The sequence below is a fragment of the Thalassophryne amazonica genome, chromosome 1, assembly GCF_902500255.1.
Source record: "Thalassophryne amazonica chromosome 1, fThaAma1.1, whole genome shotgun sequence".
NCBI lineage: Eukaryota > Metazoa > Chordata > Actinopteri > Batrachoidiformes > Batrachoididae > Thalassophryne > Thalassophryne amazonica.
Genome location: NC_047103.1, coordinates 72,040,149 through 72,065,743, shown reverse-complemented (window position 1 = coordinate 72,065,743; position 25,595 = coordinate 72,040,149). Strand labels below are relative to the sequence as shown.

At 42.5% G+C, this 25,595-nt stretch overlaps 1 protein-coding gene across 1 annotated transcript in view; it reads left to right on the top strand.

Moving 5' to 3' along the window:
- LOC117511711 (retinal-specific phospholipid-transporting ATPase ABCA4-like) overlaps window positions 1-25,595 on the top strand; it is a 210,397-nt gene that overhangs the window by 32,660 nt on the left and 152,142 nt on the right. The window contains exons 8-11 of the mRNA XM_034171629.1: window positions 5,669-5,758; window positions 7,251-7,485; window positions 11,307-11,446; window positions 22,559-22,675. Of these exons, the coding sequence (XP_034027520.1) occupies window positions 5,669-5,758; window positions 7,251-7,485; window positions 11,307-11,446; window positions 22,559-22,675 (582 nt within the window). The remainder of the gene's footprint in view (window positions 1-5,668; window positions 5,759-7,250; window positions 7,486-11,306; window positions 11,447-22,558; window positions 22,676-25,595) is intronic.

Genomic DNA, 25,595 nt, shown 5'->3' with positions numbered 1-25,595 from the left:
GCAGAGTGCTTGGTGTGTTTCGACCTCCTGAAGTCCATAATCATTTGTTTTGTTTTTGTGGTGTTTAAGTCCAGGTTATTGTTAGAACACCATGCTGTCAGGTGTCAGACCTCTTCCCTGTAGGCTGAGTTGTTGTGATCTTTTAACAGACGTACCACGGTGGTGTCCTTGACGAAATTGATGATGCTGCTGGTGGAGTGGATGAGAGAGCCATCGTGTGTAAAGAGGGAGTAGAATAGGGGACTGAGGACACACCCCTGTGGAGTTCCAGTGTCCAGGATAAGAGTGGATGAGGTGTCATCTCACATTCTGATATTTTGTATTCTGTTCCTCAGGAATCCCAGTCTCTAAAAGCACAGTGAGCTGCCAAATCCCAAGTTGCTCAGTTTCATGACCAGTTTGTGGGGGATTATTGTATAAAATGCTGAGCTGAAGTCCACAAACAGCATAAGTGTTCTTTTGGCCCAGGTGTGTGGAGAGCTGTTGAGCTCACATTCTCTGTCGATCTGTTTCCTCAATAAGCAAACTGATGTTGAATAAAATAGAAACTTTGTTGTCATTGCACATATATACATACATGCAACAAAACTTGTCCTCTGCATTTAACCCATCCTAATTACAGTTTGACACTATCTAACTACTAGGAGCAGTGGGCTGCCACAGTCCAGCACTCGGTGACCAACTCCAGATGTAGACCCTGCCTTGATCAGGGGCAGAGAAAGGAACGTACCCTAAATAAGCATGTTTTTGATTGTGGGAGGAAACCTGAGTGCCTGGAGAAAACCCACGCAGACATGGAGAAACTCCATATAGAAAGGCCGGGAATTGATCCCATGACCTTCTTACTGTGAGGCACAAGTGCTAAGCCACCGTGCTGCCCGAGAGTTGGTCGAGATTGTGTGTTTGATATGAGAGAAGATCAGTCTCTCAAAGTACTTAGTGATGTTGGGGGTGAGAACAACTGGACGCTAGTCATTGAGGCAGCTCACTGTACTTTTCTTGGGGACCGGGACAATTGTGGCTGTCTTAAGGCAGGAGGGGACTACAGACTGTTGTAGTGAAAGGCTAAAGATGATGGTGAAAACCTCTGCTAGCTGGTCTGCACAGACCTTAAGAACACCTCCGGTGACTCAGTCTGGACCATCTGATTTCCTCATGTTGACTCTGTGCAGGGTGTATCTGACCTGATGCTGGTGCAGCTGTAGTGAGTCATCATTCTCAGCTGAAGCTTGTGAGGTGTTGGCCTCGCTGTTCTGTTGGTCAAAACGAGCAAAGAAGTGGTTCAAAGTGTCCGGCAAGGTGCTGTCTGTGGTGTTTGTATTTGTTTGAGTGACTTTGTGGCTGGTGAGTACCTTCATCCCCTGGAGGTGTTGCTATTAAAGTGCTCCTCTATGTGCTGTTGGTATATGTGCTTGGATTCTCTGATGCCCCTCAACAAACATTCCCCATTCTGTGGAGTCAGCCCAGTCCTACAGGGCTGAAGTGGCCTCCTTAGTCCACACTTGGACTGTTTAAATAGATGTCCTCTGTCGACAGATTAGTGGTCTGTATGCAGGAGTCAGGGCCAGACAAAGGTGTTCTGATAGTCCTAGATGTGGCAGGGGGTGGCGGCCTTATTTACATCTGGGATGTTAATGTCGACGTTTTCCAGGGTGTTCTTCTCTCTTGTGGGGACTTCACATTTTTGTAAAATTTAGGCAGGACAGACTTAAGGTTGGCATGATTAAAGTCCCCTACTGCCATTAAAATACTGTCTGAGAAAGCTGTAGCCGCTCCATGGCTAACCTAGCATTAGCTTGTGGTGGCACGTAAACAGCTGTTATGGCAACTAATGTAAACTCCCTGGGCAAATAAAAGGGTCTGAACTGCAGCATCAGATACTCCAGGTCCTGGGAGCAGTGTGTGTCCTTAATCTTGACATCTGTATACCAGTCACTGTTTATATAAATATAAAGTCCTCCTCTGCTCTTACCAGAGTCCTTTGCTCTGTCAGCTCTGAAGGCTGAGAGGCCGGTGATGGTGGTGTTTCTGTTACAACCATCACACAGTCGTCCAGACTGTGCATGGTGGTTCACAGTCGTAGTTCCTCTAGTTTGTTGTTCAGTGACTGGGTGTTGGCGAGAAAGGACTCAGGATGGCCAGCCTGTGGGGGTTAGCCTTTAGCCTAACATGTAGCCTAGCTTTCTTGCCCCTCTTCTGCTTTCTGTGTGTCCGCCGTCTGCACCATAGCAGCGTCAAGATGGTGATGAACTGCATGCTAGCTGACGAGCATTGTATTTCCGAAGGAATAAAGTTCCATGTGTTTGCGTCCTGAATGTAGTGGGTGTAATCTGGAAATCTTAGCAGTTCAGCTCCACTATACTCCACACATTACTTTAAAAAGCTGCTAAAATTCAATGAGCGCTGGGTTGCTGCAACTGTGCGTACCGCCATCTTGGTACTTAGATACACTTCAATACACGTTTACTGAGGGAGATTCAGATGAACAGTATCGCTTGCATTGTAAAGGAATGTCAGCTATGACATTTTGGCCATGTGTCACATTTCTCTGGGCACATAGGTGCCTGAGTGTTGAGGATCGCAGTGGATGGAGAGGGCCAAGGAGACACCCACATTTTGCCTGGCTGTGGCAGACAGATGGTTACTTTTGAATGCTCGAGCCAGTCTCTCTCGCACATCTAAAAACTACTTATACACACACACACACACACACACACACACACACACACACACACACACACACACACACACACACACACACACACACACACACACACACACACACACACACTGAGAGAGAGACATAGGAAGGAATGTGTAAGAGGAAGGATGTCTCCTCTGGCAGCTGTGTGTCTTGGCCTTGTGTTGCTTCCTGGACTTTAGTCTATTATTTTGGAAGCTGGATGCAAGATCACTGGTAAGACAAAAGCAACAGATCCTCAGTAGAATGCAGTGCTCAGCAAATACAGCACCTGGTGTGTGGGAAACAAAATGCAGCTTTTCTTCAATCGCAAAAACATGATTCCAGTTTGTGGTGTACAGTTGATGCCATCATGGACAGAAAGATTCATATTAACTGTAACAACAACAACAGCAATAAAAATAAAACTGTTATTTGTATAGCACTTTCTGGACTACCTTTTTCAACTACATTAAACATCAATACAAATTACAAAAGCATTCAAAAGACAAAAAAAACAAACAAAAAACAAAAACAAAATATATAAAATAAAATAAAAATATTTGCTACACTGAATTAAAAATAATCAACATTGAAATAAGAACAGAGTAAAAAAATTTTCAACATACTAATTTAAGTCCATACACACATAACCACTAAATTATGCTACTGCTACTGCTACTATTATTAATCATAATAGCTATGTAATATAACAACATTAGTAAGAAGAAATGTCATTTCTAATTTGCAAGGTCAGGTCAGGGTATACCTGCCACCAGTATGGAGAAGAAAACTGCTAGAAACCTCTGCTGCCTTGTGGCGTCATCTCTTTTGGGGACAGGCTTCAGGAGTAAACCTTGAGGAAAAATCTGGAGCTGGAGTTCCACAGCCAGTTTGAGGTTGTATGCAGTCACGCTGTGGCAACTCCTGTGATGACGCTGGTCCCAAACTGTATCGGCCCTGCCGCTCCATTGGATCAATCAGTGTCATAGAGGAGGGGGACCTGCTACTTGGACAACAGCTGATCCTCCACATTGTCCTGCCTTGGCTTGCGCCCTGGACAGGACACTCCAGCTTCGCTTCACAGTGTCTAAACAACACGGGAAGCAGCAGTCTACGGGTGACACCTTACTGCTATAATGCTCAATTGGCGTAGAGTGTGGTACCAGGGGTTGCTTCCGATGGTGGGAGAGAACTTTGCATCTCATTGGACAGCTACTGCCCATGTCAAATTGGGCAGTCCCCAACCAGTAAGGTGCTGTCAGTCCATGGTCTGCCTTCTTCATCGGGTGCATGGGGATAAGTATATCCGACAAGCAGACCACAACTTCTTCACCAGACAGGAACACAAACAGTAAGAGATCAGCTCTTAAACTGGGATGTTGACAAGTCTGCACCATGACAACTGGACTGGATGACCTCCAGAACATCAGTGACGCAAGAAAGACAGCGGCCATCAACAACGAGCTACTAAGACTGAAGGTAGACATAGCTGCTCTGAAAGAAACACACCTGGCTGAATCGGGAGCTTTCATGGAGAAGTACTTCACCTTCTTTTGGCAAGGAAAGAGTGCTGACGACTGCAGAGAACATGGAGAAGGGTTTGCAGTTAAGAACACACTGGTGTAGATGGTTGACCCAGGTGACCAGGGATCAGAATGCCTGATGACTCTCCGCCTCCATACCACTCATCAGCGCCTGTACTCGGAATGCCCTGATTCCGATACCAGTATCGGGTATCGGCCTGATCCCGTATTCATTTACTCGTACTTGTAATCATAAAATGATACTTACTGACCCAATACCCCTTTACAGCAGCGTGATGTCAACCTCTCAATGTGGGATTTTCACACGCACGCTCCAAAATTTCCGGACTATAAATCGCTATTTTTTTTAATATTTTGAACAGTGTGGCTTCAACAATGATGTGGCTACTTCAAAGGATTCAAAGGATTCAAAAGAATTTTATTGTTATTTGCACATAGGAACATGTTCCCTGCACAATGAAATGTGTGCCATGCTACTGACAGAAATTACAAAACAATTCACAAAATGAATATACAGGAAATGTTTCCGATGCACAGGACAGGAGGGTTTCAGAAACAGACACCACATCCATCTCTGGATGGAGCTGCATCTCAGAGAGAAGAAAACAGAATCAGGAAGACAACAAATACAGTATAATTTGTCAGCATTAAGCAACAAGAAAAACAGAAGAAATACTAAGGCTGAGATATTTCCTTTGTTTAGAGCTTGTCTGTGGTGCAGAAAATGAAAAATATTTTTTGGCAGTTGTTAAAGTTTAAACTTTGGCCACACACGGTGGCACAAGCTGTAGAAAGTATAATTATTAAGATTCTAAACTGGATGAAATTGGACTGGACCTCATCAGCAGGCCACCAAAATAATTAACAGCTTTAAGATTTAATAATTATTTGGATCAAATGGGCGGACCAGAAATGCAAGGAATTTGAATATTAAGATTTATTCATCTTTAATATTGAAAGGTCCTCCTTGTAGGGACCCAGGTAAGTCACACGACATTATTTCATTAGAATGATATTTAATTACCTCAGAAATTGCAGGGCACCACCTATGTTTTTAAAGCCATAGGAACTTTAATTTAAACATTATTAATTAATCAGTCTCAAACATTAATCAGTCTCAAATATGAAAGTTGTAACTTCTACGATACAATTTACCAACACTGTTTCCACCTAAATACAATAAAACAACAGCAGGAATATTTACATTTTATTTACAAATATACAAGAAAAATGAACAGTTTACTGGTATTTTGAGGATATGAACAATGATGAAATAGTTTTATTATAGACAATAAACAACAATAAAACTAACAATAAACAACAATAAAATTAATTCTCACGAGTGCAACTTGCCTAACAATTGTGCACACAGTGTATTACAGAGTAACAATGGAAAAACAAGCTTTCATATTAAATAAACTATATATGTTTTTCTTTCCAGGTTCCTCTTGTGCTGGATAATCACTCTGAAGGCATCGACATTCCTTTCTGGGTTCGGACCATCTCTGCTGCATCTGAGAAACTACAAGAGGTAAAACGCCTGCAACACATTTCTGGGTCCATTCAAAAGTTCACCTCCCGCTATGTTTAGCTCTCAGGATATGGTTGTTTCCTACTTAGGTAAAGTTAGAAAGATATTCACAGATTCAAAGTTCACGGCTCAATAGATCTTAAGAGAAACGTTGTAGAAAGACAAACACCACTAGTTTCTAACGTCAGGAAGGTAGACAACGAGCTACAACCTTATTGCCTGAACTTTTACACAAACACAGATTTTTTTTTTTGTGGGTGGGGGGGGGGGGGGTCTTATAATACGCACGAGGAAGGCTAAATATGACTTGATTAGCATAAAAAATACATCACCATGGGAACATCGAAATAGAGTCAACACAGCATAGCTAAAGAACAACTGAAGCGCCGGACATGAAGGTTAATAAAGAATCTGTTTGTTTATCTTTTTCACATTGGCAATAAAAATGTGTCCAATATTTGTTTTTACTTCAGTGGTTAAAAAAAAAAGGTTACATAGTAACTCCTGTTGATTTTATCTTTCCTTTAATCATTTACCCACAATGCATTTTACTCTCTGCTGTTTATTTAACACTATCTAAATAGTTTTTCTATGTGACATCTTGTGTGGTGCCATTTGAAAAGGGGTGCCCAACATTTTTGAACCAAGATCTACTTTTAATGTTGACAGTGTATCGAGATGTAACAAGCCATATCGAAAGCCATAACGTAGCTGCAATTTATTGTGCACCAATAAACACAATTTCCTGGCACATAGATAAAGTTTTAACAATAATAATGCATTATTGAAGTAAATGTGCATGGTGCAAAGAATAAGCATAAGTAGGCCTAAGACTGGCCTGTAACAACACAACAACAAACAACTCAAATTACACAACAGCTAATTAAAGTTGGAAAAGTTGTTCCCTACCGTAGTGGGACATCTGGCACTGGGATGAGGCAAGAAATAAGAAAGACTAAATTCAAAAGCTGTGCATATTCATCATGATTTGAACGTTTCAGAAATTCCTTAATTTCGGGCAACAATTCAGAAAACCGTTCCAGAAATTTACTTCTGCTGAGCCACCTAACGTCTGTGTGGAGCAGTCTCCAGCTGCACACGGAATAACGAAAAATGAATAAATAAAATATAAAACCCAGAACACTGTCATCTTTATCAAAAGTAGTGAATCGCAGTATTAATAGTCACAGTTTATCTCTGTGTTACATTAATAAACTCTTACAGGAACAGCTCACCCGTGTTGCTTTTGTAAACGCTACACAAAATGAAGGCACAATAAATAAATAAATAAAAACAAAATCTCAAACATGGTCATCATCTTTAATAATTTACATACATATCTTATTAACAGTGTTTAAATGTTCAGAGTTTATTTTTTTCATTCATATATTTCAATGTAACATCATGACATGAGCTAACTGTTAGTTCACATCTGGAGTAGTCTATCATATGTTCTCATCTACTGTGTGTGTTTCTGTTACCACTTCCACAGTTATACCAGAGGAGTAGTTCCAGGGATCTTCTGCAGGTCATAACTCCTCTCTTCCAGAACAATGTTTCCTTCAGGCAGCTGATGGCTGCTGCCTCCAGCCTGGTTTGTGGTTACACTGAGGGGGCTTTTGCCCGAGTCACCTCATTCAACTGGTATGAAGACAACAACTATAAAGCCTTCCTGGGCATCAGCAGCAGCCGGGCACAGGGCACCTACAACTATGACAACAATGCCAGTAAGTCAACTGTATCATGTAATGCAGGACACTGTCTACTGAAGGAAGGTGTATACGTATACCTTATCACATCTGTTTATGTATCATGTCCTGTATCATGCCCTGGTCTATCTTATCAGCCTGAGTCCGAAGGATGAGAGCTGATACAGATACGATCCTGCACTTGTCACCAGGGTAACACAAAATGGGCGTAAAGCAGGGCAATACAAAGCCTGGTATTTTCAATGTCTTTTTGTATCGCCCTGTTTTAAAATTTGTATCACCCTGATTTTATTGCCACAATTTCCATGCCAGTAAAACTGATAGGACAAGTGTATTACTTATCAGCCCTATTTTTTTCTTGTATCTCACGAGGGCTGGTTTACAAGTATAGGGAAGATTTTTGTTGTAATATACTCAACAAAAATATAAACGCAACACTTTTGGTTTTGCTCCCATTTTGTATGAGATGAACTCAAAGATCTAAAACTTTTTCCACATACACAATATCACCATTTCCCTCAAATATTGTTCACAAATGAGTCTAAATCTGTGATAGTGAGCACTTCTCCTTTGCTGAGATAATCCATCCCACCTCACAGGTGTGCCATATCAAGATGCTGATTAGACACCATGATTAGTGCACAGGTGTGCCTTAGACTGTCTACAATAAAAGGCCACTCTGAAAGGTGCAGTTTTGTTTTATTGGGGGGGATACCAGTCAGTATCTGGTGTGACCACCATTTGCCTCATGCAGTGCAACACATCTCCTTCGCATAGAGTTGATCAGGTTGTCAATTGTGGCCTGTGGAATGTTGGTCCACTCCTCTTCAATGGCTGTGTGAAGTTCCTGGATATTGGCAGGAACTGGTACACGCTGTCATATACGCCGGTCCAGAGCATCCCAAACATGCTCAATGGGTGACATGTCCGGTGAGTATGCCGGCCATGCAAGAACTGGGACATTTTCAGCTTCCAAGAATTGTGTACAGATCCTTGCAACATGGGGCCGTGTATTATCCTGCTGCAACATGAGGTGATGGTCTTGCATGTATGGCACAACAATGGGCCTCAGGATCTCGTCACGGTATCTCTGTGCATTCAAAATGCCATCAATAAAATGCACCTGTGTTCTTCGTCCATAACAGACGCCTGCCCATACCATAACCCCACCGCCACCATGGGCCACTCGATCCACAACATTGACATCAGAAAACCGCTCACCTACACGACGCCACACACACTGTTTGCCATCTACCCTGAACAGTGTGAACCGGGATTCATCCGTGAAGAGAACACCTCTCCAACGTGCCAAACGCCAGCAAATGTGAGCATTTGCCCACTCAAGTCAGTTACGACGACGAACTGGAGTCAGGTCGAGACCCCGATGAGGACAATAAGCATGCAGATGAGCTTCCCTGAGACGGTTTCTGACAGTTTGTGCAGAAATTCTTTGGTTATGCAAACCGATTGTTTCAGCAGCTGTCCGAGTGGCTGATCTCAGATGATCTTGGAGGTGAACATGCTAGATGTGGAGGTCCTGGGCTGGTGTGGTTACACGTGGTCTGCGGTTGTGAGGCTGGTTGGATGAACTGCCAAATTCTCTGAAACGCCTTTGGAGACGGCTTATGGTAGAGAAATGAACATTCAATACACGAGCAACAGCTCTGGTTGACATTCCTGCTGTCAGCATGCCAATTGCACGCTCCCTCAAATCTTGCGACATCTGTGGCATTGTGCTGTGTGATAAAACTGCACCTTTCAGAGTGGCCTTTTATTGTTGGCAGTCTAAGGCACACCTGTGCACTAATCATGGTGTCTAATCAGCATCTTGATATGGCACATCTGTGAGGTGGGATGGATTATCTCAGCAAAGGAGAAGTGCTCACTATCACAGATTTAGACTGGTTTGTGAAGAATATTTGAGGGAAATGATGATATTGTGTATGTGGAAAAAGTTTTAGATCTTTGAGTTCATCTCATACAAAATGGGAGCAAAACCAAAAGTGTTGCATTTATATTTTTGTTGAGTGTATATGTGATAAAGAAATATAATGTGTTTAAAAAGAAAAAGAAAAAAAACCTATTTGTTATGGTAGCTACTGCAATTTGGTGGAATGGTAGTTTCAACCAGTAGAAACTCTTTGGAGTTTTTGCTGGTTGAAATGCCGATTCTTCTGGTAATAATTATAATCATAGTTTAGGGTTTGGAGTCTCAGTTGGTTGACTCTTTGATTCTACTTGCATGCTGTAAACCAGGGGTTTTCAAAGTGTGGGAGAGTGAGCCCCCCTCAGAGAACAAATGAATAGCTGCCCCCCCCCAACACATATACACACAATTTCAACATCTTCGTGCACTTCTTTTTATTCTTTTACACATCTTAAACACATTTTAAAAGTATTTGTGCATTTTTAAGGAACTGTCCATGAATTTACACATTTTACAGCCTTTGTAAACATTTTAAACATGCTTTTAAAGAAGTTTCTATTCTTTCACAGGTTTTACACCCTTTTCAAACATTTTAAATGTGTTTTTAAAGAACTTTCTATTCTTCTGTTTTTACTTTTTGTCATATTTTAAACATTGTATTTAAAAAAAAAACATTTAAACATCTCTGTGTGTTTTTAAATATCTTTTGCATAACTAACACATTTTAACATAAATAATATTAATTGAACTTAAGGGATGGGTATTGATAAGATTTTATCTATCAATGCCATTATCGATTCCACTTATCGATCCAATTCCTTATCAATTCCCTTATCAATACTCCTGTGAATTTTCTGTCTACTAAAAGTAGGCTTTACAGGTTATCTATGTCAACAACATTTTATTGCGTCTTAAAGTAAATAAATATGAAATTGGTCACTGGATCCTTGATCTCTGGACATAAATAAAAATAAAATCTGTAGTTTTTCTCAAAAGCATTTCCTTTCAGATATTAATGGCATAAGTGTCACTCCATACCTCTGAGCTGAGCTCAGCCGGTGGTGCTGCAAGTCACCATCAATGTAATTCATAAAGAACGCAGGATGTCTCATTTTGAGAGGGGAAAAAAATGTTTTAGTCTGTTGTCTGTGTTACAACGTTTGGAAAGAGGTGTCATTTGATTTAAAATGGTGATTCGCTTTGTTATTAATTCTGGCTGGACTCTAACTTGACTCGGCAGAGAGCAGCGCAGCATTTGGAGCTGTGCGAACGGAATGGAGGACAATTCTCGTTTCTTGCTCGCAACAAGGTAAGAGTCCCAGTTAGTAACTTTAATCCGCACAAAAGTGACTCACGATTCACATTTTTAAATGGCTTTGAAAGGAATTAAGAAGTGGACTTGCCGCTTCTGAAAAGCAGTGAAGCAATGAACCAACAAAGCAGTGGGTCGGAGCACTGCTTTGTTGCTTCAACCTTCAAGAACAGCCGCTGGAGAAGCGGTTGATTACAGACCCGCTGCAGGGTCTGCAATCAATGTAAAGAAATGATCATTTTCCCGATTAAAAAAACCCTCAAAAACAACGGCCGCTCTGAAGGACTGATAAGGGAATTGTTAAGCAAAAAGGCTATTGATGTCTGTGGATTGAATCATTTCGTAATGATTCTCAAAAAGAACCGGTTCTCGATACCCATCCCTTGCGCTCCCCCTCTTTGGAACTATCCAAGTTACCTTAACATGTCTTTTCAAGTGAACCTTCATTTCCAAGTTAAATGTAGTTTCTACAGGAACAAACTATGATTCTACCAGATGGAAGCTTCTATCTGGACACAAACTTACACTGTTTCAGGGTCAAATTCATCATTTTAATTCCATTTTAGAGTATGTCAAGTTATATATAACCTTATACTGCAGCTCCTTTCTGCAATGACTTGATGAGAGAGATGGAGTCCAACCCTGCTACCAGCATACTGTGGAACTCTGTCAAACCTATGCTGATGGGCCGGATCCTTTATGCCCCCGATTCACCTGCTGTAAGGCAGATCATAAGAAATGTAAGTAGTACCAGTCACTCTGTACATTTTACTCTGTTTGATTTGCTTAATAAAGCGAAGACAGTTGGAGTCAAGCTCTGAACTTTGTTCATACAATGTTTGAACAACCCCAGCCAAGTATTTTTGATAGAATTCTGACTAATAGCACCAGAGGTATCCACACAGCAAGAGAGAGAGAAATAAAAAGTTTAAAACACATTAGTTAACAGAAGCTTGTAAATACTTGATAGTTGAATTCTCAGTCATCATAACTGGGTGTTGTGAGTACTGTACACATAAGCCTTCTCAACGTGCGCAAGTCGGGGTCCACAAAACTGGGCCACAAGTTATCTGAAACTGCAAGTTAATGAGGTTGTCCAAAAAACCTTACAATCAGCTTATCTTGCCGTATTACAATAGTTTTGACCATTTGAAGTGTGATTCCTTCCTGGATGGTGGTGATTTCTTCATCTGGAGTGCGTTCGGAATCTTTCTCTTCCTCATCCAGCTGCTGCATGTCAGGGATGAGGGCTTTGTCAATGCGGATGATTCTAGACGAGTCAAAGTTTTTGGATATGACACCAGCTGCTACCACATGTAGCAGCCAGAGGGGGAAGAAGAAGTCATCGTCCAGAATCGTCCGCACTGATGATCCCTCCCAAAAACGGTCAAACCAAAACTGATTTTCATACAGTAGTCTAAATTTTCAGGGTCCACAAATCGACTTATATGAACACGAGTTATAAAGGAGGGGCAGAATTTCTGAGGTTTTTTCCCCAGTAAATACTGCAGTTCATAAGAAATGTGTCCTGAAACCTACGTCCTACTGTTATTAAAGCAAGATTTTCTGATCTTAACTTCCCAGATGATAATATGATCTTTGTAGAATCAATGGATACCCTAATTCCAGAATTTGAGAAGCTGAGGGAGGCATCTCAGTGTCTGAGTTGTGATTGTCCTTGATCGAGACTAACATCCAGGCTTTCACTGACTTCGCGCTCTCAGCCATCAGAAGTCTGTGAATGTGGTGAAAGTGTTGAACTTACAGTTCTTCCAGAAGGTATTTTTCCACATTTTGTTATGTTACAGCCTTATTCCTAAATGGATGAAATTTTTTTTTCCCTCAAAATTTTACACACAATACCCCACAATAACAATGTGAAAAATCACATGTATACGTAAGTATTCGCAGACTTTAGCATTAAGCTTAAAATTGAGCTCAGGTGCACCCTGTTTCCACTGATGATCCTTGAGATGTTTCTACAGCTTAATTGGAGTCAACCCGGAGTAAATTAAGTTGACTGGACATGATTTGGTGGTGGGAGGGGAGGTTGGCTTCCTCACTGGGTTCATTAGCTCTAAGGGCAGGCTGGACGTGGGAGGGTCTGCATCTGATAAGATAGACTGGGTGGTCAGAGGAAGAGTTTTAGTGGATGACTGCTGCCACTGTAAATAAACTGCCTGCACGAAATCTGTTTCCTCACTAGAAAACCCATTTCTGTCACCGAGTTCACCATCTAAATAGCAATGCACCAGATTTAAGGGAACACATCTCTTAAAGTGAATGACACTTTATACTCTGATCTGTGTACAGTAATTCATATTTCATATTCTACATATATAATTTACTTTACACTCCGATTTTTGCACCATATACATAACACAGTGGAGTTGGACACTCCACAAACGAACAGGCACTGTGCACTTTAGACTGTACACTATAGATTGTCAAGATGAGGCCCAATGTGGGTCAATTAAAACTCTCAGAGCCAGATTTGACCTGTGTAAAATTAATCAGTTCTTTTATTATTTCTTCATGAGTTAAACTTCATGACTTTCAGTGCAGATACAGATCAGCCTGCAGCCACAGCATCTTTATGTGCATTTTACACTTCAAGCACTCAAGTTGTATTTAGTTCCTCGTATGGTTGTGCTTTCACCCCAAGTAGTGTAATGCAGGTGTGCCATCACTCTTCTTTTCACTTACATAGTCAAGCATATTTAAATTACCATACACTTGCAGCATGTTTAATTAATTTCACTACAGCTTTGTGCTGAACCCTCTCAGTCACATGCACATCTTTTCCTCTCTCTTTTGTATTGTATTCTACTTCATCAACTCCTGGTGCAGCGTTCTAATGTGAGCTGTGAATGAATTAATGTTAGGATGGCAGAGGCCTAAGACAAGTGATTATAGTGCAAAAAGCCATAAAAATCGCACCACATAGTTGTTAATTACTGTAAATAAAATTTAAAATGAAGTTTGCATTGGTATACATCTTAGTATGGAGTACCTGGTTATTGAAGTGTCAGTGAAATGTGGTGACAGATGAGATAAGCAGAAAAAGTGTAACACCTACAGGAACAAAAAGATGGAAAGATAATAAAAGAAACAAAATCTCATATATTACACCATTATATCTTTTATACTACTGTATAATTCTTATGCTGGGGTTTCTTTTAAACAAGGGATTCCAGCATTTTGTATTTAAAGGGGATTTGTTTTGTTCATGTGGTGTCCAACCTTTTGTGTGTAGTTGTATGTGTTGGTCCAAAGCTTTCTTGGGGGCGGCAGTCATGGTTGGCTAGATTGGAGTAGAAGAACACAAGCTGATCAGCTGTGGCAACGACTAACAGCCTACGGGCACCTCAGTATGTGATCACACATAAACATGCATTTCCTCTTTCCCACCCTTTAAGGCTCTGTTTGCTTTCCTTCCTGCTCAGATTGGGATCTTAATTGCAATAAAAATAAAGAATGATCAAAAGGTTAATCGATTACCTCAAGATTCTGCACACAATACCCCATAATGACAATGTGAAAAAAGTTCCTTTGAGATTTTTGCAAATCACATGTACATAAGTATTCACAGCCTTTACCGTGAAGCTCAAAATTGAGCTCAGGTGCATCCTGTTTCCACTGATCATCCTTGAGATACTTGTACAGCTTAATTGGAGTCCACCTGGAGTAAATTCAGTTGATTGGAAGGCACACACCTGGCTACATGTAAGGACCCGCAGCTGACAGTGCATGTCAGAGCACAAACCAAACATGAAGCCACGTTTGGGGAAAAAAAACAGGCACTGCTCATAACCTAGCCAATGCCATCCCTACAGTGAAGCATGGTGGTGGCAGCACCATGCTGTGGGGATGCTTTTCAGTGGCAGGAACTGGGAGACTAGTCAGGATTGAGGGAAAGATGAATGCAGCAATGTACAGAGACATCCTGGATGAAAACCTGCTCCAGAGTGCTCTTGACCTCAGACTGGGGCGACGATTCAACTTTCATCAGGACAATGACCCTAAGCACACAGCCAAGATATCAAAGAAGTGGTGTCAGCACAACTTTGCGAATGTCCTTGAATGGCCCAGCCAGAGCCCAGACCTGAATATGATTGAACATCTCTGGAGAAATCTGAAAATGTCTGTGCACCGATGCTCCCCATCCAATTTGATGGAGCTTGAGAGGTGCTGCATAGAGGAATGAGCAAAACTGCCCAAAGATAGGTGCACAAAGCTTGTTGCATCATACTTAAGAAGACTTGAGGCTGTAATTTCTGTTAAAGGTGCATCAACAAAGTATTGAGAAAAGGGTGTGAATACTTATGTACATGTGATTTCTTAGTTTTTTACTTAACTGGCTGTAAAATCACAAACAACATCTCATGATATTTAGATTGCCAAATTACCTATGGGCAATGAAAATATAGGGTAGATATAAAAATATCTACATCGTTAATGTTATACTATTTTTTGTTTAACCCCTTGAATTAAAGCTGAAAGTCTGTGATTGTGATTGTTTCATTTCAACTCCACTGTGGTGGAGAACAGAGGCAAAAAATACATCCTTTTCTGAATCATTATCCACATACTTATGGACCGCACTATATGTGCAGAACATGTCACATCTCCCCAACCTTCCAATACCCTCAGTTGCTTTTTTACCTGAAGGTGTCACCTTTTGCCCTCCTATTGCAGCTTCCTGCTGTTTGAAGCTGCCTGAGGAAATGAGGAATCCCTGACATGTGGGAATTTAACCAGAATTCACTGGGCAGACTGAATGCATTTGGCCAGTCGTCACCAACGGCCTCCATTGTCAACCCAGCTTCTTTGTCCCCATTGTCACCTAAAATCAGACACACACTGGAAGAAGGCGTTTAATTGGGTGTACTCTTGGGTGCTTTCATCCGGCGCTGCACATGACTGAATCCAGAAGCAGCCAGCCTTTGGTATTTGCCTCACAATACTCTATACCCACACTCATCCAGGGTTTTAGTGATAACTGCACAGTAAATATTTGCCCGTTTGGCGGTGAGTGCATTTGTTGCACAGTCAGTGGTTATCAGGCCCACAGGAATTCTTTGTGTGAGAATGTAAGTGTTGTCTTTGCAAAGCCTGTTTTCACAGGGGCTTTAATGTGGGAATGGTATGTAGCAGCAGATGAGTAAGCCTGTTTGAGTTGGTGGGTTTTCTTCAAAAATAATATATGGATTTCTGCAAAATGTGTAAGCACCTCATTTGCATGCTTTTCTGGACATGTACACATGAGGACAGATTAGCCCCCTCAATGAAATTTAATGTTTTCTTCCAAATTTTCCAAAGTGCTTTTTTAATAGAGCAAGGACTTTTCAACACAGCATTTTTAAACATTCTAGTTTTATTTTGGATGATGACATAATTTTACTTTGCACACAGAAACAAACTTATTTCACAAAAACTAGAAACTACCAGGATCAAACATTTTAGCCCCCCTGATGCTAATAGTCAATTATGTGTCCTTTTTGCGCATTAGCAGTCTGCAGTTGTTTGTTGTAGTTTTCAACAAGTCTCAGACATGTCTCCTGAGGAATCCCAGCCCATTCTTCTTTGGAAAATCTCTCAAGCTTGTCATGACTGCAGACACTGGGTGGCTGGGCACCAATGCAGGACTCACGGACACAGATGTAAGAGTATAAAGGCTTTATCCAAAAATCACAGGTTAAGGTACGGTACACAGACAGGCAGTCGGCGTGGCAGAAGTACAGAAGAATGATGGGCTGGGGCGTGGTCAAACAATGAGCAAAGTTCACAGAAACACAGTGTCAGAGAGATCAGAGGGCGAGACAAAGGCTAGGTCCAAAAAACAAGGCAGGGTCAAACACAGGCAATCAGGAAAAAGACAAAAAACAGAGCTGGGACGAAGACAGTGAACTACAATGAACGAGCAGTGAGGAGGTGAACACAATGGACTTAAATAGAGCAGAAAGTGATTGGAAAACAAGCTGCATGTGTGGGGAAAAGTTTCTGGAAAGAGGTGTGGTTAAGTGAAACAAAGAAGAGGGAAGAAAGGCAAGAGAGTGCATGAGTGAAAAACAAAGCGGTCAGGAGGAGTAAATGACAGAAAAACCCATGGTGAAAAATATAACGTGCAAATGAAATAAAAGAGGCAACTAAGAAATAAAGTGACAAACCTAAGGAGAGAACAGCAAGAGAAATAAAAGACAAAAACCTAAACTAGAACTGAACTGAACATGGCTGAGGTATTATACATATTCAGAAAATAAGATAGAAAAGACTATAACCAAAACTAGAACCAAACTGAACATGGCTGAAGAATAAATGTAATAATCAACTCAGAAAATAACATAGCAAACCAAAAGAACAGAAAACAAAACCCGTGACTAACAAATAATACAACAAATGACTAAACAGAGAATTAAATGATAAATCAAAACCTAAACCGGGGACAAAAGTATAATGCACAAAAAGGATGATCAGAACCAGACCAGAATGAGAATAAACAGACCAAAATAAAACAGTAATAAAATCAAAATGGGGCAGACGGTGGAAAAAGAAAAATGAACCAGTGAGAACTAGAACAAATACAGGGCCGAAACCTGCTCCTCCAGATTTGATGGTCTTTTGTATGGACCTTGGTCTTCAGTTCACCCCACAGATTTTCAGTGGGATTCAAGTCGGCGCTTTGTGCACGCTGGTCAGTAATGTTCATGTTCTGGAGGTAGTTCTTCACCAGGAGACGCATCTTTTTGGTTGCTGTCATCTTGTAAGGCAAAAAGATTACCCAGACCCAGTTTTGCTGCTGACTGCTTGAGGTTTTCTTTCAGAATCTTCACATAGCCTTCTTTCTTCATGGTTTCTTCCACCTTAAGGAGATTCCCAGTTCCAAATGCACTGAAGCAGTAGAGGTAGAAGTAGAGGTAGTAGAGGACTTGCACATTGCGCAGGTAGGACAAGCCCCAACGTATTCAGTGATGTCAGAAAGTAATTGCGGCCACCAGAACCTTTCTCGGATGAGAGTTACCGTGTTATTGATACCCAGATGGCAGGCGAAACGAATGTTGTGTGCCCAAGATATGATCTCACCTTGTAATGTATCCGGAACGAACAGCCTACCCGGAGGACAACCCTGAGGGACAGGAAGGTCTTGTGTGGCGGTCCGGATCTTGGTCTCAATGTCCCAAGTGAGCGCATAGAGGAAACAGGATGCGGGTAGGATAGTGTCAGGGTCTGACGTTTCTTCCGACGGGTCCTCCTGTCGGGAGAGAACATCTGGCTTGCCGTTCTTGGATCCCGGCCTAAATGATAGCATAAAATTGAACCGACTGAAAAAAATTGACCACCGAGCTTGTCTGGAATTAAGTCTCTTAGCAGAGCGCAGGTATTCGAGGTTCTTATGATCAGTCCATACTAAAAATGGTACTTGTGCCCCTTCCAACCAGTGGCGCCACTCCTCCAAGGCCACTTTGACCGCCAACAGTTCGCGATCGCTGATATGGTAATTGCGTTCAGCTGGACTTAATTTTCTTGATAAAAAGGCACAAGGATGTAACCTTTTATCTACAGGATCGATCTGGGACAAAACGGCCCCGATACCAACATCGGAAGCATCAATTTCAACCACGAACTGTCTGGCGGGGTCAGGGAGGAGAAGCACGGGGGCCGTTTCTTTAGGACCTGAAAAGCTTCGTCACACTCTGGCGACCAATGAAAGGTTTGGAGGGATGAGGTTAACTTGTGTAAAGGAGCTGCCACTGAACTAAAATTACGAATGAACTTTCGGTAAAAATTAGCAAAGCCCAGAAACCTTTGGACCTCCTTACGGTCCCTTGGAATTGCCCACTCACGCACTGCGGCTACTTTTTCTGCGTCCATCTGAATCTTTCCTGAGGAAATTACGAATCCTAAAAATGATATTGTCGATTTATGAAACTCACATTTCTCGGCTTTGATAAACAACTGATTGCGTAATAAAGTTTCAAGGACTAAACACACATATCGGAAGTGAGCATCAACATCGGGAGAGTAGATCAGAATGTCGTCTAAATATACAAACACAAACTTATTCAGGAAGTCCCATAAAACATCGACCAGATTTTAAAACACAGCAGGAGCAGTGGTTAAGCCAAAGGGCATTGTTATATGGCTGGGGGGGCCTGGCTGCCGGTTTGTTTGTCTTTTGGTTTCCTCCCAGGTGGCGTGCATTTGGGACTGAGTGGCTGTGTTGCTGAGGCTGTCAGGACCTCACCCTGATCACCTGCGACTCGTCAGGACTCACAGCTGTGGTGCATCTGGATGGAGTGGAACATGTTGGCATTTAAGACTGGAGTGCACAGTGTGTATTTGCCAGAGACTCGACCTTGTGACCAGACGGGTGAGATCGTCGTCTTGGGAGCCATCTCATCAACAGCGGATGCTGAGAACGTCCAGGTTTGATGCACAGTCTGTGAAAGAGGAGGGGGTGAGGTCTCACGCTCGTCAGCACACTTCCTGAGGTACGTTAGATTTTGTGACTAACAGTTATACAGTCAGTAAATGTGGTGTCCCTCACACCTTATTGTATTGAGCTGTTTGTTAGTCATGTATCAGCTTCCACTGCAGTGGAGTTTTGTGAACTGGATGTTCCATGCCTGCAGGTTGGGAAGCTGATCAGCAATCAAGCCAGGAAGTGTTTGCTGTTTGTACACCTTTAAGTGTTCTGTGTGTAGAGTGTGGACTCACATAATGGTTCCTTCTTTCACAGACTCGGTTGTTGCGGCCACCTGGGGGGTGTCGGCGGGGTCCTTGGGTCCGAAACAGCTTCTGGCTCCAGACCGTTAGCGCTGCTGGGAGCGCACCACGCCAGACCGCACCTTTCTGTTATTATATTTTCACTGTTATGTATTAAATTCAGTTAGCCTTTGTACCGTGCTCTGCTTATTTCATACTGGGTCCTTCAAACGCTGGTCGGTTCTCCGAGCTGCGTCCGACACATAACAGGGCATCACTAAATACTCATAATGACCGGTGGGAGTGTTGAATGCAGTCTTCCATTCATCACCTTGTTTAATCCGCACTAAATGGTACGTATTGCGGAGATCGAGTTTAGTGAAGATTTTGGTGCCCTCTAGTAGCTCAAATGCGGTAGCGATTAGTGGTAGGGGATAACGGTTCTTAACTGTAACGTCATTAAGTCCCCTATAGTCAATACAGGGCTGGAGTGACTTGTCTTTCTTTTCGACAAAAAAGAGGGTGAGGATGACAGACGAATCAAGCCAGCCTCTAAAGACTCACAGATGTAAACATTCATGGCGATGCATTCAGGTGCAGTCAGAGAAAACAACTTCCCTCAAGGAGGGCTGCCCCCGGGAAGCAGCTCAATAGCACAGTCATAAGCTCTGTGTGGAGGAAGCGATTTAGCCCTTGCTTTGCTAAACACTTCTGCTAGGTCGTGATAATTCGGAGGAACTCCAATAAGATCAGGATTAGGAGAACAGGTGATCCTTGTGGACGTGACTATACATCGCCCTGAAAAAGCGGGACCCCAAGAATTGATTCGTCCCGCAGACCAGTCTATCTGTGGACAGTGTTTTTTTAGCCAGGGATGCCCCAAAATGGCAGAGTGAGTCATTCTATCAAATACGTGAAAGCTTATGGTTTCAGAATGTGTACCGGCTATGAGCAACTGAACAGACTGGGTGCGATGAGTGATTTGACCGGGTTCATGGCCATCTACGGCAGACATAACCAGCGGACGTGAGAGACGGTACAGCTTAAGGTGTAGAGACCTGGCAAGAGAGGATTGCAGTAAATTAGCATTGGAACCAGAATCAATAAATACCGGTACAGAACATGACGAATGATCGGAAACAAAGCTCGCCATGATAACATTTTGGGGAGAAATTGAAGTTATGGAATTCTGACTCACCTGTCGTACCGATAGCGACCGCACGGGAGCACTCCTGGCTTGGCATTCTGTGACCACATGACCTGCTTGACCACAGTAAAAACACAGGCCCTGGTCTCTTCGGCGCTGCCGCTCCTCTGTGGACAGCCGGGTGCATCCCAACTGCATGGGTTCCTCCGGGGGAGAGTGAGATGAACTGGAGCCGGATCTGGAGGAGGAGGTCCCGGTGTGATGAGCAGGGAACGCCTCCGAGCGCTGGGATGGGGGGCGTAAGTCATGTCGAGGCCGGTCCGCCAGCCGGTGGTCGGTGCGGATAGCCAGTGCTATCAGCTGGCCCAGCTCTTCCGGGAGGTCGACAGCAATTAGTTGATCCTGGATTTGTGCCAACAGGCCTTGGAAAAACACATTGTGGAGAGCAGCCGGGTTCCACTCGCTCTTAGCCACCAAGATGCGGAAGTCAATGGGATAATCTGCGATGCGTCGGTTTCCTTGACAAAGCCACATCAGGAAACGGGCCGCTTCCTGGCCCAGTGATGTGTGTTGGAACACCTGGAGGAATGCTGTCTTGAACGCCTGTAGGGAGTCACAAGCTGGAGACTGCCTGCTCCACTCTGCCGAAGCCCATGCTGCTGCCCGGCCGGTCAGGTGAGTAATAATGAATGCAATCTTTGTCCTGTTGGACGGAAACATTGCTGACGCTAATTCAAAATGGAGGTAACACTGAGTGAGGACGGGTTTGTGTCTCCGGATTCTCCAGAGAACCGTTCTGGCCGTGAAAGCTGGTTGCAAACAGGGGGCGCTGAAAGCACAGACAGGGCAGCACTTGGTCCTGGTGGTGGTGGATTGGTGGTGACTGGGATGGACGAGGCCTGATGAGTCAAGGTGGCAACCAGTTGATCGATCTGAGCACTCACAGAAGTCACAAAAGTGTCCTGCCTCTTGGCGAGATCTGATAAACCAGCACTTATAGCTGTGAGGCAATCCTCCTGTTCTGCCAGCTGGCGGTTATGGTGGTGAACCACCAACTGGAATGGTCCGAGTCCACTGTCTCCATCGTTGGCCTGATCGTTCTGACAGGATACTGTAGCTGGGATGGCTGGAGACAAATGCGAGACTGGACACAGAAGTTCTGCTTCAATAAGATGTTTACTGAAGTTATCAATGGAGTCCGGTACACAAAGAGGCAGTCCAAGAATAGCAAACAGATCGAAAGCATCAGGCGAGCAGCGTGGTCGAGAAAAACAGGCAGAGGGTCAAAAGCACACATGGCAGCAGGACTTGAACAATACAAAGAACGGAGCTGAAAGCGAGGGCACAAAGTGCAACGATCAGGCAAATTATCAGTGCAACCAGTGAAGCTTAAATACACCAAGTAGTGAGCTACAGATTAGGAAGAACTGTGGAAAGAACCAGAACAGGGTGTGGCCTAGACAGAGTGTGACCCTCTCCCCCCAAGCACCAAGTGAGACAGATAAGAGAAATAGGGACAGAGAAACCCAAGCAGGAAACACCCAGCAAGAGAAGTCACACATACAGCACAAACCAACATCTTCCCCAATCAGACCATACTAACAATGCAGGAACTACACAGAAAAAGAAACAGAACCCCAACCAAGGCATGACCACACAGTACATGACAATTACAAAGTTAAAGCACATCATTGCACAACAGTGGTTTCTGCTATGGTTCAACAAAAAGGTCAGTTCTTAAGGGTCTAATAATGTTGACCCTGGTCGTCATTGGTTTTAGTGAAGTAATATTGTTTCTGTAGCATCCAAAATGTAACTAGGATGTTTGAAAGTGCTGTGTTAAAACTTCCTTGCTTGCTCTGCAAAAAAAGCACTTGGAAAAATATTGAAGAAAACAAATTTTGTCTCTGTGTGTGTGTGTATGCATTTACATCTGGACAGGTGTGAATCAATTTTACGTGTTTTTCCAAACATCTTAAACTCCCCATATATCCGACAGGCAAACACAACATTCGAGGAGCTGGAGAGGCTGAAGATTATGGTGAAAGCCTGGGAGGAAGTAGCTCCTCAGATATGGGCTTTCTTCCAGGATGGAATTCAAACAAAGATGATTCGGGTATAACAACAACACATTGTGACACAGAATGAACAAAACTGAAATCACAGAAATGGTTTTAACACATTATACCTTATGTATATAAACAATATAGCAGTTGACAGGATTGGTTTTGTTATTGAATCATGCCCATATATAGAGGGGGTTCAGGGGGTTCAACCGAACCCCCCCCCCCCGAGAATTCTGCTGATATTTTTCTGATCTGGATATCAACGTTATGTATTTTCTTTTCATTGATAATAAGCAACAAGCACTAACTGTTACACAGCTATCATCACACACCCTCAAGTTTCAATTTCCTCTGCCAGAGTAAACCCTTAAGTGATGAAAGGGGAAACTGCTAGATAAACTTTTCCCATGGGGGTTGAGAATTTTTGCTCCCTGGTCCCTATCCTCCTCTGATATCAAACAGATTAGTAGGCTTGTAAATACCCATGTAGACAAACAATTACACTTGTCTGGTTTGTAAAAACATGTTTGTATAAGCTGAGAAATAAAGGGAGCTTTTCCTTCCTGTTGCAAATACTGTAAAGGTGCAAATATTCGCATGGGATTTATTATGCGAATTTCGCGAGTTAAACAAGGTCGCCAAATTAAATACCGCTATTTTAATACATAACGTACATATATGTAAATATTCATAATGTAAACGCGAATATTAATACCACTAAATACGAGGTCTGTTAGAAAACTATCCGACCTTTTTATTTTTTGCAAAACCTATATGGATTTGAATCATGTGCACTTGCATCAGCCAAGCTTGAACCTTCATGCGCATGCGTGAGTTTTTTCACGCCTGTCGGTTGCGTCATTCGCAACCGACAGGCAGGTATAAAGTTTGCATTAATGTTATCTTGGTTCTTCCTGGGTGGTTCTTATGGCAACTGATCCAATCCCAAGCAAGGACTATTTGTATCTAAAAATGTATTTCCTAAAATGATACATTTTGGGTTTCAAATTAAATTTATGTAGCTTTTTACTCCTCAAAATCCTCAAAAAGGTTCTGCTTCGGGGGGCTTCGCCCCCCTAAGCCCCCCACGAGGTCGTTGCCCCTTGACCCCACCGGGGGCCCTGCAGCCCACTGGACCCCCAACTCAAGGATTTAAACCCCCCCTTTCACATTCCTATATACAGCCCTGTGAATGTTATTGCATACATGGTGAGAAATGGAGCAAATGTTGGAATCCTGGTTTTCGTTACAATGAATCAATAGCCACATGTGTTATACCAGTGCAAGAGTGTGCATTCATGGTAAAATGGATTGAATGCCACAAAGTGTGCTGAGTGATGCAGAGCGGTGCACCTTTGTGTGGGGTTATGACCATGTCATGTGACTTTCAGAATGTAACTGCTATGAAGCAATCAGAAAGTAATAGGGAAGCGCTGTCTCGTTTGAACCCTGTGTGATGTCGTGGGATTTGGCCACTTATGGGGACAGCTGCTCCCGTTGTGCAATATGTACACAGCATAACTTCACATGAGAAAATGGTGTACTGTTTTGTTTTTGGCTGCAATTACCAGTTCAAAAAAAGCAGTTGCAAAAAGCACAGTTTTTTTTAGTTCCCAGTGGAGAAGGAAAGACGAGGCAAATGTGAGACGTCGTGTTAGCCTACACAGCTAACCAGAGTGTTCTCTCGCCTGCACAATCGCCTCGGCACGTTTGAACTCCGGGTCATAAACAAACCATAACACATGTCCACTTTCTACCGCATTCCTACTTTTTCTTTGCAATTTCACTTTGTTTGGGTGTAATTTGCTCAACGGCTCAGAGAAAGTGCTATGTTTCTGTCCCTGGGAGTAGAGAAAGTACGTCATGTGCGTCATATTTTACCCCTTTAGCACCCGCCCTCAAACGAGACTGCACTGCCCAATGGTTTAATTCTCTGATTTAATGGATTTATGTTTAGAAAGGTCTGTTTTACAGATCATACTTGCTAGTATACCCATCATCAATCCAGCATGCACAAGCTAGCAGGGGGCAAATGTGTGGGATATTACATAGGCAAAACAAATGTGCTATTTTGATTGATTTGGTCCATCAAAGTTCACCATGTATGAAAGGGACTGTCGTCATTATTTGACATTTGAATTTAGTGAGTTACAAGATGATAGCATTTATCGTTTTGGCGCTATTGTGTTCAAAACCTGAAGGGGATGGACTCAACTAGCCATCCATCTTGTATCGGGATTCAAGATTTCCTTTGTTGTCACTTTAGACAGAGTATTTGCATACTTGGCATATGCAGTATAAACTGATTTTTTTTTTTTCCTGTCAACTCCTCAATGCATTAATAACATATAATTAATAAGTAATAAAAGCAACAACAAGTACCTATAAATAAGAAAAAGCCAAAAAAAATTCAGACCCAATTCCACATTCAGTTATATGTCTGTCTGTCCATTCAATTATATTTATATGTTCTCCACTCAGATTACAATAGCCAATCACAGATTAGCCTTTCTGTCCATCATTTACCTGTATTTTGGCATGTTTGGCGCCAGAAAGTTATGTTGCATCCAAAAGGATCCAAAAAGGCTAGGACCAAAAGTTACATTGGATCGGTGTTAGACCAATGGTGTTGGAGCTTACTGTCAACAGCTAGCCAATCAGAGCGCGGCATACGACGGTCAGGAACTAGCTGACAGACGCTGGTTGAAAAATGGCAACAAACATGTCAACAACAGCAGAAAGTCGTCTGCCAGCGAGGTTTGCTGAGTTCACAGAGGAGGAACTGGTGGAAATATTGAACTCCAAGGATGACAAAAACACTGAGAAGGTAGACAAGCACGCTACTGATGTTTTAGAAGCATTCATCGCATCAGAATCAATCATATGCTGTTCACAACTAAATAAATTGATCTAATTTACTTGACTCTTTGTTGTTTGCTTAATTTGGGAGGGGGCTGGAGAACATAATGA